Genomic DNA, 18,256 nt, shown 5'->3' on the forward strand with positions numbered 1-18,256 from the left:
GAGGCGCAGGTCAACTCTGTGTCCAGGACAGCTGTCTATCAGCTCCATCTGGTACACAGGCTGAGACCCTATCTGCCCGCTGACTGTCTCACCAGAGTGGTGCATGCTCTAGTTATCTCCCGCTTGGACTACTGCAATGCGTTCTATGTGGGGCTACCTTTGAAGGTGACCTTTGAAGATGTCAAAGAGAAAAACAACTACCAGACTTTTAGAAGACATCTGAAGGCAGCCCTGTTTAGGGAAGCTTTTAATGTTTGATGGACTATTGTATTTTAATATTTTGTGGGAAGCCACCCAGAGTGGCTGGGGAAACCCAGCCAGATTTGGGGGGGGTACAAATAATAAATTATATTATTATTATTATTATTATTATTATTATTATTATTATTATTATTTGAAGCTTCTGGGAGGTTTGGGCTGGGTGTTAATCAGAATGCGGATTATACCCTGCTCTACCTCTCCTTTAAATCGGAACCAGTGAAGGTGGTGAAGTTCCAATGTGAGTACCTGGAGGTGGTTGGAGGATGGATAGCAGCTAACAGATTGAGGTTGAATCCTGACAAGACAGAAGTACTGTTTGGGGAGGGCAGGGCGTGGGCAGGTGAATGGGGCAACTGTGCCCCTTAAGGACCAGGTGTGCAGCCTGGGAATCATTTTGGACTCACAGCTGTCCATGGAGGCACAGGTCAATTCTGTGTCCAGGGCGGCTGTCCACCAGCTCCATCTGGTACGCAGGCTGAGACCCTACCTGCCTGCAGACTGTCTCGCCAGAGTGGTGCATGTTCTAGTTATCTCCCGCTTGGACTACTATCTTTGAAGATGGCCTGGAAACTTCAACTAATCCAAAATGTTCTAGTTACAGGTAGGTAGCCGTGTTGGTCTTGTGTAGTCGAAACAAAATTTTAAAAATCCTTCCAGTAGCACCTTAGAGACCAACTAAGTTTGTCATTGGTATGAGCTTTCGTGTGCATGCACACTTCTTCAGATACACTGAAGCAGAAGTCACCAGACCCTTATGTATAGTCAGAGGGTGGGGAGGGGTATTACTCAGAAGGGCGGTGGGAATGGATGATTGACTGATAGGTGTGGAAACCCAACTGCTTACGACTACAATTGGTCTTACAGGAAAACTTTACGACTGTTTATGACTGCAACTGGTCTACAGGAAAAAGCAAGATAATTTTTTTTCCCTTCCCGGAACTGAAAGAGCTACATTGGCTCCCAGTACGTTTCCAAGCACAATTCAAAGTGGTGGTGCTGACCTTTAAAGCCCTAAACACCCTCGGCACAGTTTACCTGAAGGACCATCTCCACCCCCATTGTTTGGCGTATACAATGAAGTCCAGCTCTGAGGGCCTTCTGGCGGTTCCCTCGCTGCAAGAAGTGAAGTTACAGGGAACCAGGCAGAGGGCCTTCTTGTAGTGGCACCCGCTCTGTGGAACACCCTCCCATCAGATGTCAAGGAAATAAACAACTATCTGACTTTTAGAAGACATTTGAAGGCAACCCTGTTTAGGGAAGTTTTTAAACATAAAAAAATATGTTTTATCATATTTTTAATATTCTGTAGGGAGTCACCCAGAGTGGCTAGGAAACCCAGCCAGATGGGTGGGGTATAAATAATAAATTGTTGTTGCTGTTGTTGTTGTCATCGATTTAAATGGGTTTTAAAGTACTTACGTTAGCAGCACCAAGGAGGATCAATGTAGGCCCAAGGCCAATAGTGTATATGGACCTGAGCATTACCGACACCAGAAATGGGCGAATACCAACGGGTTTAGGGAAGAAGAAAAGCAGCAATGTACATATGCCGACTGCTATCCAGAGAAGAACTGAAAATAACGGAGAAAGTGTGCCTAGAAAGAAAAAGAAAGAAAAAGTCATAACTTTATAAAGTAAAAACTGCATTACTGATACAATACCAGTGTCCTGTCCAACTCCGGATGTATAGGAACAATTGTATTTACATATTCATACTTTTTCAGTCATAACGATGTAGAAGATAAAATGAGCAAGATGGCAACAAGGCTGGGAGCCCTTTTATTGTGCTTTTAGCAGTGTCTTGATCGGCAGACATTTTTTTTTCCTGCAGTGAAATGATTTCTGCAGATCAAGCTGTGGCAAAAGCACTAAAGAGGCTGGGCCATTCCCAACTGCAGGTGGGTACCTATCCTGTAGGTAAGTTAGTGTGGTTGTTTCTGGAACACAGTCAGAATCCAGGAGCTGTTGAGGAAGTGACTAGGCTCTCGACACCAGTGTTTCCCAACCTTTTCCCAACCATGGCCCCCTTCCGACCTTGTTTCCTTAGGTGTAGCCAAGGGGGTGGGGGGCAGCTGTCCCCCCAAATATGTAAAAATCAATACAAATCTAAGGTTCTGACCCCCCCCCAAATTCTGGCTACACCCATGCCTCCTCATCCTACTGGTAAAAAGCTAGCTATTCAAATGTTTTGTTTGTGAATAGAACATGTTTGTTTTATTTATATATACTTTACTTTTTACAAAATACAATTACATAAAATGATAGGAACATAATGAAATATTGTTGAAGCAGAAAAACATAGAATCATAGAGCTGGAAGGGACCTCAAGGGTCATCTTTTGAGTGCAACCCCCTGCAATGTAGGAAACTCAGCAGATGGCCCCCCCCACCTCTGCTTAAAAACCTCCCAAGCAGGAGAGTCCAGAACCTCACGAGGGAGATCCATCTCCCATGTATTATAAAAAAAGTAAATAACACTTATGTGACCCCAGTTATTTGACACAGAGGGGGAAAGCTACAGATAAAGTCCAAAATGTGAACAGGGAGTTCTGTATATATGGGGGAGGGAAAGTAAAAAGCTAGTAGTCCTCATTGACCTGGTGCAAAAAAGATCTTGCCATCCGCAGGAGTCCTGGCTGCCTAGAAAAAACACTATAGCCCAGGCATCCCCAAACTGCGGCCCTCCAGATGTTTTGGCCTACAACTCCCATGATCGCTAGCTAACAGGACCAGTGGTCAGGGAAGATGGGAATTGTAGTCCAAAACATCTGGAGGGCCAAAGTTTGGGGATACCTGCTATAGCCCCCCCCTTAACCTTACTCCCATAAGGCCCACTGAACTCAGTGCGGCTTTCTTCTAAGTAGACACTTAATTATTTGCAAGTCAGCAGCACCAGACGACCCCACTCAGCTAGACGCTGGGGTGGACTTCACCCCCCCACACACACACACACCTTGAAGAGCAGGGCTGACGCTGGGGATGGGCTGCACTCCTTGGCAATATCCAAAGGCCCTGATCTGCTACCTGCTTGCATGGATTGCACCCCACGCCTTGCAGAGTCAGGCCCAGGCTGCCACCAGGCCTAGCACTGGCGGCAGCAACAAGCAGCTCTGGCTCGCCCAGCCCTACCCATTGCCACCCCATCACTGCACTTACATGACCTGGGGCTCTGGATCACAGGCTCTACTGGTCAAAAGGGGAGCCTCAGCAATCACCCTCTCCCGATTTTAAAAAAAAGGGGAAAAAATCTTCCTCACTTCCCTCTGTGGTTCCCTAGCCTTGTGCTGTGGCCATTTATGCAATTTTCACCTGTGGCCCCCTTGGAACATCCTGGGACCCCCGCTCTAGGAAACACTGCTCTACACTGCCATTCCTGGCGTGCCTTGTGCTGTGCTGTAATAAATAAACAAAAGCTGCAAACTTGGGCTAAGGTCCAGAGAATAGTAGAAGTGGACCCACGCATGCTTCAGTTCATAATAAAAGTAGAAGTGGATATGTTTATGTGTTGTCATAGTTTGCAGGAAGAAGGAAGACCCTATCGCACAAGCTGCAGACTAGCTAAAGTTGCTTTTAAACATGCTGTTAAAACTTCGCTAAAGGGATTGGTAAAGGGATATAAACCCTTCTACCTCTCGGTCATGAGTTCATAATGAGTCCAGTTAGTAACATGACCAGAAATGACTTTCACCTGATAAGTTCATGTGAACCACCATCAGTGGAGTGAATCCAGTTTCAAGGAGAAACACGTGTTCCTCATTAATACTTCCTGCACCACACTTGAAGATTACAAACACTCTTCTTGGCAGGCTGGCTCAGCCAAGGATTAAAGTGCAGTGACCTCGAGTCTGACCTATCCTTCCAGCCCATGTGGTGCTGAGCAGGCGATGGCAGAGCAACGAGGGGTCACAGCTCAAATGAAGCAGTTTTTGTCCCTTATGGTCCTATCCTTACAAGTATCCCAAACACTTGAAGATGAATAAACGCCAAACAGAAAGTTGGGGGGGGGGGGAGAGAGAGGACTGTGTGTGTCTTAATGCTTCCCTCTAAGTAAAATAAATCCTTGCATACAGAAATACAGTACATCAGAGAAAAGGCTACGTGTGTGTGTGTGTGTGTGTGTGTGTGTGTGAGAGAGAGAGAGAGATTATTTATATGCAGAGAGCATTCAAATAGGCAAACCCTTGGCATGTATATCTAAACTGGCTCTTACATGCTTGTTTTTAAAATTCTTTTTTTTTGGGGGGGGGCGACCCTCTATTCATGCAGACATTAACATTCACCTGCATGGTTGCCTGGCTAGTCTTAGCTCTTAATAAATAAAGCTGCCACTTCAGCGATGATGCAACTCCCTGTTTTGTACTCCATATAACCTTTCTAGCCCTACTCAGTATAATTAAAAGTATGTGAACAATTGGCATGGGTACGGTTAGACATGTTCTTCCCCTCCCCCAAGAAAACTAGTCCTAAACCAGAAGAGGTATTTATTTCCCTTTGCTCCCCGCTGACCTGCCCACACATTTTAGGTGCTGAGCTTAACCTATTAATTCCAAGAATACTGGAATTAATGTACTTCCAAGAGCACATGATGGGAGTTATTCAGCTGCACTGAGCTGAAGAAGGCAATCAGAACATATGACAGGAGCTAATCATATGCCTTGGGGGATGTGAGCATCTTAATGAGCGTGTCGGCGCAGGACTTTCTGAATGAAATGAAAAAGAAACTTTAAATCAAGCATGTGACACCCAAACCTCTCACTTAACAATTATTAGCACTATTCCCCCCTTGCCCTATCTGCTGCCCCAAACACCACAAATTAAGATATCTCACTTTTAAACACTTGCAGACATTTTTTAAAACAATTTCTATTGGTTTTTAAATTAATACAATAACCATTAAACACTTAGCCAGCAGTATAGCTAATCGTGTGTGTTTTATCCATTGTCTCTAGACCTACACTTACACATTCAACATTCAAACATATTACTTCATGTAACCTCTCCACTGAGAATATTGAGCAGTTGGTACTGTATAAGAAGGTCTTGATTTGGGTCATTAGCATAGTTCAAGAAAGGGCTCCACGTTTCTCTATTCGTTAGGCCTTCAATTGCCCTCCTGTGTCTAGTGAGACTCTCAGACCTTGCTGTATCCCAGATATCATTTCCCCCTATGTTCAGGGGTATTTCAGCCTGGTTCTTCCACTGCTGAGCTATCGCTAATCGTGCTGCGGCCAGTAAGAAGCCTACTAGTTCATTGTGGCACAATGTCCAAAGATAGTAGGGCTGAGGCAGGGTTTGGAGAAAGGGGTTGGCCTGTGATTGTGGATATACATAATGGAAATTACTCTCTTCCAAAAGGGTCCTGTGTTCTTCTGCCGAGCAATGGGATCAAGGATTTGATTTGAAAAGCAGCATAGTTTAACATTAATTTTGGCATTCCCATCCCATGTCTCTAGAGAGTTTTGTTGCTTATCCTAGATTTTTTGCCTCCTGACACATATGCATTGAGTTTGTTTTGCCATCTCTTTCGCTGAAGAAGAGGGATGGGAATAGGCAAAACTAGAAAATATATATATAAGAAAATAGGTAACACTGGCTCCAGGTTTATGCTGGATTTTGAAAATTTAGAAATGAAATTGCTTACCTTCATCGCCATCATCTCCAAATGGGTAGAAAAGAGCTACTGCCAGGTTGATGAAAACGGCCAGATTGAAAGATATACTCCCCCAGAGGGAAATATGCCGGGAGAACCAGAATAGAGCTGGATTATCTGGGGAGGGAAGAGCAACATTCTCACAAGGAAACAGCAGAATTATGATAATAAAACAAATTTAGGCTCTGTTCTCACAATGAAATGAGGCCCCGGACAGTCAGTCAAGGTCATTAGACAAGAGGCTGCAGAAGCAGCTGCTGGATGGAGATGGAGCTGTTCTGCCTGGCCTTTGGGCTGGACCCAGTCTGACCCCTATGTTTTTCTCCCTTTATGGTTTTGATTTGGGCTACTTTAAAAATGAGGCTGCATTTTAAAAAAATTAAATTTAAACTGTATTTTAACCCGTATTTTAATTAATTGCTTTTCTTTCTTTTAGTTTGTTAGTTTCTTCTTTAGTTTCAGTTTGAGTATTTTCAGTTTAAGTACTCTGCGGACCTGTCTGGAACGGATTAATCCACTTTCCGTTACTTTCAATGGGAAAGTTCGCTTCAGGTTAAGTACAGACTTCCGGAACCAATTGTGTTTGTAAACTGAGGTCCCACTGTATGTCCTTCCCAAAACAAAAGGTAGCAGCCAAGACAGCAGTCCCTCCTTTTCCTAACTCATGTGTTATTTTGTGCTTTAGTTTTTAAATATGTAAAACAGCAATGGACCTGCCTGCAGCTCAGGTTTCTGCATATACAACCAAGTTAATGTTTGGCATAAAGAAACAACCCTTGAGCACCAAAGCCCTTTTTTGCAGCAGACCTGCTAAATAACAATAGTCCTCAGAATCAAAAGAAGAGAACTAGAAGGTCTTAGGAGCTTCATATATTTAAAATCATCAACTGAAAATTCTCTAAACACTGCTGGACATTGGAACATTGAGCATTGAGGGTTGAGGCATGGACACCTGGACACCCTTTTGCCTGTTCTTATATACCCTCCAACATTTCTCCGATGAAAATAGGGACATCCTAAGGAAAAGTGGGATGTTCCGGGATCAAATCAGAAACTGGGATGATTTCTCTAAATCAGCGATGTCCCTGGAGGATCTGATCTCAATACCCCTTTCTGCACCAAGAACCAGACCCAGTAATAATGATATAGTATCCATGTAGGGATGCAGGTGGCGCTGTGGTTAAACCACTGAGCCTAGGGCTTGCTGATCAAAAGGTTGGCGGTTCGAATCCCCGTGACGGGGTGAACTCCCGTTGCTCAGTCCCAGCTCCTGCCAACCTAGCACTTCGAAAGCACGTCAAAGTGCAAGTAGATAAATAGGTACCGGTTCAAGTGGGAAGGTAAACGGTGTTTCCGTGTGCTGCTCTGGTTCGCCAAAAGCAGCTTAGTCATGCTGGCCACATGACTTGGAAGCTATACAGCAGCTCCCTTGGCCAATAACGCGAGATGAGCGCCACAACCCCAGAGTCGGTCACGACTGGACCTAATGGTCAGGGGTCCCTTTACCTTTAATTCAAGTCACTGTTGAAAGGTTTGGTCAGGGTACATACTGGAAACTAGATATAAATCTGATGGCCACATATGCAAGTCTTAAACTCATCTTTACTATGTGGCCAATTACTGAGCCAGCACTGAGAGACTACCCACATTGCCTGAGAAATTATGCTGCCCATTTTGGATTTGCTTTTTCAAAGAACTTGGTCACCACTGGCTCACATCCATCTAGCTGTGAGTCCTGCAAGTCCTGGTGGAATCTATACACATATTAAAAAATGCTGTGAAAATGCTTTAATGTTTTGAAAAATACATTGAATTTTGCATAGCTCAGTTGCCACCTAGTGTCACATTTGTATATTGCACTTTACAAAACATTTAAAATGTTTTATTTGCAGCTGTGTAGTTGAGTCCCTGGTCTGTGCTTCTCTGTCTGGCTCATTTTGTCTGGCCTAGCAGGGCAGGGCCCTGAATGACGAGGGATTGTAGTTGGGGACAACATCTAGTTTTGGATAAGATGCACTGCTTTTGCTGCTATTTGGCAGTTTTGTATTTTATTGTTAGGCACTGTTTCAACATTTATTAATATTTCAATAAGTATTGTTTGTTTTACCTATTAGTATTAGTATGGCTATTTGTTTAAAATGTGTTCTGTTTTGTAATGGTTAATGAATTATCTTGAAATGTTATATTTTTATTCCTTATGTTGTGAGCTGCTTTCAGCATGGTTTTACCATGAAGAAGTGGCATACAAATAAACTATAATGATGATGATGATGATTCTTATCATGCTCCTGGGGATGGCATAAATTAATAAAGCTTTTCTAAAGTGCTTTACATACATTATTATCTCAGTATTCTTTATAAGTTACTTATAATGTAAGTTAGCATTAAAGGTAAAAGGTAAAGGGACCCCTGACCATTAGGTCCAGTCGTGACCGACTCTGGGGTTGCGCGCTCATCTCACATTATTGGCCAAGGGAGCCAGCGTATAGCTTCCAGGTCATGTGGCCAGCATGACAAAGCTGCTTCTGGCAAACCAGAGCAGCACATGGAAATGCCGTTTACCTTCCCGCTGTAGCGGTTCCTATTTATCTACTTGCATTTTTGACGTGCTTTCGAACTGCTAGGTTGGCAGGAGCTGGGACCAAGCAACGGGAGCTCACCCCGTCACAGGGATTCGAACCGCCGACCTTCTGATCAGCAAGCCCTAGGCTCAGTGGTTTAACCACAGCGCCACCTGGGTCCCTATAAGTTAGCATTATTATCCTCTAATTATAGATGCAAGTTACTGGCTTGCCTGAGTTCATTGCTAAGGTGATAATTGAATCAGGGTCTTCTCATAACTACTGAGCACAGCAATTTCAGATGGAGACACACACACACACACACACACACACACACACACACACACGGGAAATTAGAAATCCTGTCATGATTTGGGTGCCATTAATTAATTAATTAATTAATATTCCCTACAGACTATCCCACATAGACAGGTATTGACACTAATTGTCACTGTTCTTTATGGAGAGAGATGTGCTTGTGGTCTTCAGGTAGAAAACTTCTGAAAGAGATTCTGCTATTAGAGTCAGTACAGAGCAGCTTTTCAGATTTCACTTGTGACTAAGCCCAAGTCGTTGTTGACTTCTGGATCGAAAAGGCTCTCTTTTTTTCTACACAGTATCACATGGACACACAGAAATTCTGCTCAGAATCCTGACATACACTGCTTGATCTCAGAGAGTGGGACAAACTTTGGTTTATATCTTGTGGCTCTTCTCGGGGGGCCTAAACCACAAGCCTGGATTTGGATGACACACAAAGCCAATTTATGGCTTAGCTTGGTGCTGAACAACATCAAAATGACGAGGGAAGAAGTAGCCACAACCTTCTCTCCCTTGTGTTCACGCAAAGCTCTTGTTTGACTTCATGTAGTGTGTGAACTAGGCCAATAGCATCATCAAGTTCACAAATTCTTGTACTTACTCCTGATTTTCTTTTGCCACTTCATTTCATTATACAGATCCTCTGTCTGTTGGAAAAAGTCATTCACTTTGCTTCCTTGTTCATCTCTCTCGGTAGTATTGAACACACGGTACTTGGATTCATGCGTGAGGAATTCACAGATATTTGGCACAGGGAAGACTATTTGTTCCATAGTCCTATCGTGACGCACAATCTGCAAATATATGTTTCTCACTCAGATGCATACAAGGTTTGAATATCATAAATAAACTGATTCTTGCTTCTATGGGCTGAGGAAAGGGACAAATAAGATGATAGATACAGCTAAATTCTATCCATCTTCCAGACAATGTAATTTGGCACAGTTGCAGTTTGTCTACAAGTAGGAAAGAGGGAAATATTAATTTCAAGGGTAGCAAAGTGATTGTTCTTTAACAGATACTCTGCAAGCTTCACTTTGGGAGATTTTCAACTTCAATCTTTGCCCTCCAAAATCCTAAGCAGAAAGTAGACAGAAATGTTTAGAAAATGATGCATCCCCAAAGCACAGCAAAGCTTATTTTTAATTATTTTTAATTGCAGAAAACAGTAAAATGCTAAGCATTACACAATGATTAAAACAATTTATTTTTAAATAAAGTAACATGAGCTGGAAGTGCTGGTGAACAAATGGGTCTTACATGCTGCCAGAAGTGGGAGGGGGGCTTTGCCTCATGCCCTCCATGCACAAAAAACAATGTACCTGCATGTGATCAGTGTCCCCATTAAAAAAGGGATGAGCAGGTTTTGTGAGTGGTACCTACTCACATGCAAAGGTAGTCTCTGCATCTCACACATTGGGCTACCCTGACCTGGTTCGCATGTAACACTAAGCCAAGAATGAGAATTAATGGTGAGAATTTACTTACCAGGAATGAGCACTGCAAATATCCAGAGCTAAGCTGTATTTTGGTATAGCATTGCGTTTGAACTTGGGCTCATGGTTTGTCTCACTCCAGATAAATCATGAATGGTAAAGCATGATTTGGCTTGGTATTACATGTGAACTGGGCCTCTGTCTATTGAGAGGGGATAGAGAAGAGCCAGAGGTTCTCTCTAACTAGTGTGGCCCTGAATGTCTAAAAAGCAATATACTGGCTGTATTTGTATGTAACATTAAATCATGGTTTATCACTACGGTATGTGGAAAAGCTGTGGGGAGTCCAACAAAGCATCAGGTTCATCTGCTCACCTCTTCAGAGCAGCTATGAGGACCTCTGCCCTAGAGGCTCTATCCTATTCACATGCTCCAGGGCTAAGGACTGAAAGGGTGTCCTTCCACAAACCAAGGTGGACCAAGGTTTATCAGCTGGAATGCAACGCTACAGTGAAGGACATATATTATTATGCAGGGTGAAGTCCTTCCACGCTGATTTGTTTACTTGCCAGGACAAATTTTCCCCACAATTAGCATTCAGAAACCGAGCAAATAGTCTCAATGTTTTGCCATCTGGACACTTAATCAAGAAGATTGTGACATTCCAGCTCCTACTGTAAACACCTGAAATTTAAGGTTTGAAAAGTGGCTCCAGTTTGGGCCAAAACTGATACACAAGGTAAACTATTAAAATGTCCCGGTAAATGCTAAATTCATTCTATACTGATGCAAATGATTCAGTTTTGACTATCTTGATAAATGGGCTCAACACTTTCTCAGCTGCTCAAGCTTCTTGATGCAAGTTAAAACACCAGTTTTATGAGAAAAATGCATTTCTTTGCTTGTGGCAGGATCCCCCATGCAAACCAGTTTAAAGACACTGGGATCAGTGTCCTCAGAGCTAAAATCTTAGAAAAGCAGTGCTCATTTCAAAATCCCTGGCATGGAATTCCCATGCTCCAAGTCTAAAAGTAGTTTGCTATAGTCCTATGAACATAAGATTTGCCTTGCTGGATTACACCAAGGCCCTTTGTTTTGTTTCCAGCAAAGGTCAGCCAGGTTGTCTAGACCAGCCTTCCCCAAGCTGGTGTCCTCAGATGTTCTAGGCACTAATTCCCACAAGTCCCACATGTTCTAGGCACTAATTCCCATGCTGGCTGGGGCTGATGAGAGTTGTAGTCCAAAACATCTGGATGCCACCAGCTTGGAGAACACTAGTGCATTAGGACATAATGGTGCTGGCCCCTAACATATGTTACTTTGAAGTATACTGGTGCTAAACATGGAGACTGCATTTAGTCATCATGGCTTATAACTACTGTGCTGTTTTTCTAGAAAATGAGATGCCATGAACCAGGGGTCTAGCATGTGGAGGGTCAGGGGCGTGGCGTGGCTGCAGGCACAGATTTTTGAAGAGGTGCCACAGGGCACAACCAGGCACCCCAATGACAGGTTCCCTCATCAAGACCAGAGCCATGAGGAGGCAAGACAAAACAATCCCGGGCTGGGCCTTCAGGGCTAGGGCGGTGCTACCACATCCTTCTGCTCATGGCCAGCAAAGGGACCCCTTGGCCAGCTGAGAGGGAGGGGGAGGGGGCACCATTGCTGCCGCCCACCAAGGAGAAGCAAGAGGCTCTGGCAGCTGCCTCCTTCTTCGTGAACAGGGTGCCATAGCCTTCAGGTCTGCCCTCCTTGCTGGGCAGCTTCAAGCCTATTTCTCCCTCCCCTCACTGCTTAACTCTGTGCACACTGCCTAGTCGCCCCCCCCCCCAATCTGCTGTCAGACCCCTATGGCTTGGTCAGTGGAGAGGGCTTGGGTTGCCATGGCCATTCTCTGTGCCCTGCCCCTGGGCACCGTCAACCTGCCCTATGCCACTGCCATTCTCTGCCCTATGCCCTTGTTCTCTTATAATGGCAATGGTGCCCACTTGAGAGGTGAGTTCTGGCTGAAGAAAAGCCCTGCTAATCACTAATTAAAAATCAAATAAAAAAGAGAACAACTCATTAACGTCTCTTAATCCTTTCAAAATCCACCTAGGCTAGTGGCCACCACCAAACCTTGTGCTGGTAATTTCTAGATTAATTGTGTGTTGTGTGAAGAAATACAGTATTTATCCATGTATAAGATAAGGTTATTTTATTTTTAAAAACATGCTAAAAATTGGGGGTCGTCTTATACACGGAGAGTGGAGAGGTGGGACAGGTAATTGGTGACAGCTGCAAGCATGAGATTGCGGGTGATTGGTGGGCACGGCAAGGTCTGCTGGCAATCGGGTGGGCGCTTGGCGCTTGCTTTTGGCGAGTGTGCAGACGATTGGTGGATTCGTCGATGTGCGTGTGGGTGAACGATTCTTGGCCAACTCCCCCCCCCAAAAGCTCAACAACTCTGGGTAATCTACCCCCTTTTTCTCAATTTGGAGTCCCAAAAAAGAGGGGGCATCTTATACATGGGGGCATGTTATACACAGGAAATTTTAAATAAAGGACTGGAAATTATCTCCAGCTTCATCTACTCCACTCCCTGCAATGGCAAGATTCTTAACGAGATGGCTAACTTTGACATTCATGGAACTGGGTGGCCCAGAGGCATTTTCCAGAGGTCCAAGTGTGTGGACTCTACATGTTATGCATTCAGTGAACAACACTTTACCTCAATCTGGGCTGTGTGATTAGCATAGTGCTTCAAAGCATCATCTCCTTCTTCTGGATCAGACCCAGGCTTCAGCATGTGCTGCAGTATTTTATTGTGGCGAGCCAGCTAGAAGGCAAAGGGTGGAAACTATTTGATTCAGTCCCTGTCAGAACCCTCTCAGATTGCCGCATCTCTGCTTAACCCATAAACCCATACTACATATTCAGTGAGTAAGGCTCGTTTCTTCCATCAGTAAGAATAAAAATATGCCCTTCCTCAAAATATGCCCATCCTCTTCTACACAACTGTTAAGTGAATCCTGTCCTCCATTGCATCCAGTCACCTTTCACTTTATACATCTGACGAAGTAAGCAGCAGTCCACAAAAGCACATGCCCAATACAGTCGTATCTTGGAAGTCGAACAGAATCTGTTCCAGAAGTCCATTCGACTTCCAAAATGTTTGAAAACCTGCGGCTAATCAGAAGCTGCAAAAGCCCCGTCAGACATTCAGCTACCAAAAATTAGTTCGCAAACTGGCACAGTCATTTGCAGAATGTTTGAACACTAAGCTGTTCAAAAACCAAGGTACGGCTGTACAATGTGCTCATGTTAAGGATTCCTTTAGACCCTTTGCCATTTTTGCTAAAACACAGTTCCCCTTCTCCACAGTGTATGTGTGTCCTGGGAGGTTGTGTAAGATCTTGTGTTTGGTTAAGAATTCAGTGGCTGGAAAATGTTGAATGAGGGTGCCAACACTTACAGTTTGAAAAGGTACATTAAAAAAAGGGAGGAAGGAAAGGCAAAGCAAGAAAAGCAAAGCAAGATGGAATTGGGTAATTTAAAAAAATATTTTTTAGTTAGACTCCCTGTAATAACAGTTATAAAGGTATTTCCACTCTCTGTGTCCCATCAAGGCTGAATAGTGCTTTCTATTATGCATGTAGCAACTTCCCTTCCAAAATCTAGTATTGTTTTATACTCTTTATACCTTACCACACAGAAAACAATTGGTTAACAAACATGAAAAACAGCAGGGTATGAATCACTGAACAATGGGAGATCCTGGATTCACATGTTGAGAGGTTTAATTAGGCTGATTATGTTTTCTGTAGCAACTGAAAGAGCTAATCTTTCCCTAGCAAGCAGTGGCATGGATTGGCCACTGGAAGCCAGGCCTAACCTTCCTTTTGATTCATTTCTTCAGATAATTTCACTTGGCCCAGGCTGGGATTGGCTCTGGTATATCTGTCATTGTTTGTTAAGTCCTCTGCCTTGTCCATCCTTGAGTTATTTCCCAGTGTCACCTTGTTGACCTACTCCATGCTCTTGCCTTCTTTCTGGACACGGCATGCTATGTGAGTCCCAAGACACCTACAGTGGGTATCAAACTGGTGATCTGAGGGATGTCGGATGAGGAGTTAACTTGTGCATCACAACCCTGCTCTGAACAAATGAGGGACCTGCAGGGAGACCAGCCCACACCAATGTAAGAAAACTCCTTGCACCAACAGGTCAGAGGTGGCATTCCCAGAATATGGCGAGGAGAGGACAGGGGTCCTGCTCCGTCAATAGTTTCATACAACTATTAAAAGTGAAGGGACCCTGTTTTATTTTCTATCTGCCTCCTTCTCTAACCCTGGTCCTCATAACAATCATTTGTGTCACAGTGGCGCTGGTGGCTACTCTAGAGTAACGACTCCTCACAGCTCTGCATTTTTATCCTTTTATTTAGTGCAGTCTATTTACAGTGCTGAAACAGTGCTATGTACATGTTGTCAGTCGGGTGCAGAACCTCCGAATGGAGATTCCCGCGTTTTCCTCCAGCAAAGTAGCCTGGGGATACTAAATCTCCGCCCCGCCGTTTCCTGCACAATTCCGGGGTCGCTGGGATCGGTCTTCGTCCCGCGTTTTCCCTACTTCCCCCTTCCTTTCCCAAGTGGCGCCTAGGCTCAGCTACCTTGCCTGAGCCCTGGCTTCTGCTTCCTGATTCCCCACTAGAAACATCCCCCTCCCCGCTCCCACTTGCGCTGGGCGAAGAGCTTGTGTTTAAGATGGGAGGGGGCTGTCTATAACTTCTGTCCCTCACGATTTATTTGTTTAATCAGTGTATATAATGCTTAACTGAAAAAATTGGTGCTTCTAAACTGTCTCTAAAAGCAGCAGGGTCAGCTTTGCCCACTCAGTCTGAGCACCTAGCCCCTGCTGCCACCATTGTATACAGATGGCCTTCATCTCCTTCTCCCTCACTGCACCCTCTACTGAACATGATCCAGGTCTGACAACATCCTTGTTGACAAAGGTCCGTATAGTTCAAGCTATGGTTTTCCCAGTAGTGATTTATGGAAGTGAGAGCTGGACCATAAAGAAGGCTGATCGCCAAAGAATTGATGCTTTTGAATTATGGTGCTGGAGGAGACTCTTGAGAGTCCCATGGACTGCAAGAAGATCAAACCTATCCATTCTGAAGGAAATCAGCCCTGAGTGCTCACTGGAGGGACAGATCCTGAAGCTGAGGCTCCAATACTTTGGCCACCTCATGAGAAGAGAAGACTCCCTGGAAAAGACCCTGATGTTGGGAAAGATGGAGGGCCCAAGGAGAAGGGGACGACAGAGGACGAGATGGTCCACCAACATGAGTTTGACCAAACTGCGGGAGGCAGTGGAAGACAGGAGCGCCTGGTGTGCTCTGGTCCATGGGGTCAAGAAGAGTCGGACACAACTGAACGACTAAACAACAACAACAATATATATATATATTGTTTTTAATATAATATAAATGTTTTTGTTGTTGTTACACTTGGTAGGTAGCACTGGTGGTCTCTTTTGTATTTCTGTATTTTGGATCTACTAGCAAGGCAAATTTGCTGCACCTAATGACTTACTCCTTTCCTTCCACTAATAATTACCAATTAACTCGGATTACTACTGTATGCTTACTAGAGAACCCAGGGATAATATTTTGCTACCACTCAAAAGAAAAAATGCTTTTCTCTCTCAATTTTTAAGAACTTTATCAATGAAAGTGAATGGCCAACTGTGCTAGACGATCAGGAGAAAGGTTAATTCAAACTGATATTTGTATACTGTGAAGACACATCAATATCATGTTGTGTAAATTTCTTTTAACCATAGCAGGTGACAAAAGGAGTTTTCCTGATGCCCTTGAGCCATCAGGAGAGAGTTGGGTTTGCATAGGTGATCTCAGCTAATGAAATGCCCAATTACTGTATAACAATGATTTAGATCAAAAGCCACCTCCTCTGGATCCTAGAATTCAACAGCCCAACCACTGCTGTGGCCTGACAAGTGAACATCATTGTGTACATTAACAACAAATATGACAGACTTTCCAAAGAATATGCATCCTGTTAAAAGCACAAGAAACCATTCTGCATTACTAACTAGCACCCATTACACCTGTATGTAAAATACATATTTTAGTCTATTGGAATGGCTCCTAGAACAGTGGGGTGAATTCTTTCCCTTGTGCTTAGCCTCACCTTTTTATACTGGAAAAGCCAGAGGATCAAAAGGGGAGAAAAAAACGAGTGTGGGAAAAGGAGGTTGGGGCAGGTGATTGATTCAGCAGAATAAAGTAGTGTAGCTTTGCACTGCTTTTACCTTTTGAGGAGGAAGGTGTGGATGGCATTGTATGAGGTATGTTTGAATGCACACATTCAAGAGTTAGGTATGTTTGAATGCACACATTCAAGAGTTAGGGCAGAACCACCTCTCTGCATAAAGGGAAATGGCATTCCATGTAGATTAGACTAAAATCTGCTCCTTTAAATGTTGATTTTTTACATGCAGGGCATTCCTCCCCCCGTTTTTTTGAGTACTGAAATGCCCTCCCCCCAAGCCCAAGTTGGAACAGTCAAAGAAAGGCTTCACCACATGATTTTCCTGATTGTATAAAGTGGGCCTTAGCACTTTCACCCTGTTTTTTAATGCTACACTGTTGATTGGCACAATCCAGTTCTATTATAATCCAGGAAGTTGTGCCAGTGAAAGAGAAGACTGTATCCCAAGCCTCTACTACTATTAATGCAAATGGACAAAGCCTCTTCAAAGCCAAGGTGGAGATCCCAATGCTTTTCAGATGTTGTTGGACTATGTCTCCCATCATCCCTGTCCATTGCCTGGCTAAGACCAGCTGGAGTTGCAGTCCATCAACATTGGGAGGCCTACTTTAGAGCCTACTGTGTCGTGGTGGCAATAAAATGCACGATGCTCAACATGTTTTGTATGAATGCCAACAATAAATGGAAGAGAAACCTCTGAACTTGTGAAACAGGTTGCATTCAACCAAGTCCTACTCAGAGTAGACTCACTGAATTGAATGAACCACAGTTGGCCATGTCTACTAATTTCAACGGGTCTACTATGAGTAGAACCTATCTGAATCACACCTGTTGTATTTTCTAACACATGTCTCTGTTTCAAGCATGATTTGGAGCTTCTCCTTTTCTTTCCCTTCCTCTTAGCGTCACTTGCTCCTTCCTTTTTGTTCTCCTGAAATTTGAGGCACTGTTAACAACAGACAAAACAGAGCACTGGAGAGACCAAGAAGAGCAGGCAGGTTTGGCCCCTTTGAGCTTCATCCATCCTACTGAGTATCTGCCATTCTCTCATATAGGAAAAGGAAGGACCTGCATCTGGAGAAATCGGCTCCCTGCTTCTGATAGGATGACTAGACTACCAACCAATCCTCATCTCAGGGAGGGTGCAATGTGCCTCCATGCACAGGACACACAAGGCACATTGCTCCCTCTCCCAAGCCTCCCCCCCACCTGCAATGCCCAAGCCACATGCATCTCCCCAGTTATGACAACAAACATTTACCAGGCAGAGGGCCTTCTCGGTAGTGGCACCCGCCCTGTGGAACACCCTCCCATCAGAGGTCAGAGAGATAAACAACTACCTGTACCTGACATTTAGAAAATACCTAAAGGCAGCCTTGTTTAGGGAAGTTTTAATCTGTGATATTTGATATATTTTAATGTTTGTTGGAAGCCGCCCAGAGTGGCAGGGGAAGCCCAGCCAGATGGGCGGGGTATAAATAATAAATTATTATTATTATTATTAGTAGTAGTAGTAGTAGTAGTAAACATTGCTCAAATCATGCAAGTTACCTTTTCCTTTTTACTGGAGGTCATAGGAAGCATCTAGGGATGCTGTATGCAACAAACAGGTTGCATTTCCCATCAGTTCTGCCGCTTTTGCCAGTATTTTACCATGGCGAATGGAAATGATGTTGCATATGCTAAACTCACATACATGATTCAGCCACTGTTACAGGGGTAGTGGCATTGCTCTTGATGGAAGCAGCAGTTT

The 18,256-nt window shown here is 43.9% G+C and overlaps 1 protein-coding gene across 9 annotated transcripts in view; it reads right to left on the reverse strand.

The window, feature by feature from the left end:
* Nucleotides 1-18,256, reverse strand: part of ITPR2 (inositol 1,4,5-trisphosphate receptor type 2) — a 264,276-nt gene that overhangs the window by 19,694 nt on the left and 226,326 nt on the right. For 7 of the 9 annotated variants that reach the window (XM_035127537.3, XM_035127538.3, XM_088652318.1 and 4 more), the window contains 4 exons: nucleotides 12,939-13,046; nucleotides 9,394-9,586; nucleotides 5,902-6,027; nucleotides 1,681-1,856 (listed from right to left, as the gene is read on the reverse strand). In XM_035127537.3, coding sequence (XP_034983428.1) covers nucleotides 1,681-1,856; nucleotides 5,902-6,027; nucleotides 9,394-9,586; nucleotides 12,939-13,046 — 603 coding nt within the window. Of the gene's footprint in view, nucleotides 1-1,680; nucleotides 1,857-3,569; nucleotides 3,654-5,901; nucleotides 6,028-9,393; nucleotides 9,587-9,636; nucleotides 9,749-12,938; nucleotides 13,047-18,256 lie in introns of those variants that run through there. The other 2 variants (XM_088652321.1, XM_088652320.1) reach the window with 2 other exon arrangements.

This window comes from Zootoca vivipara, chromosome 9, assembly GCF_965207765.1.
Source record: "Zootoca vivipara chromosome 9, rZooViv2.hap1.1, whole genome shotgun sequence".
NCBI classification, from domain to species: Eukaryota; Metazoa; Chordata; class Lepidosauria; order Squamata; family Lacertidae; genus Zootoca; species Zootoca vivipara.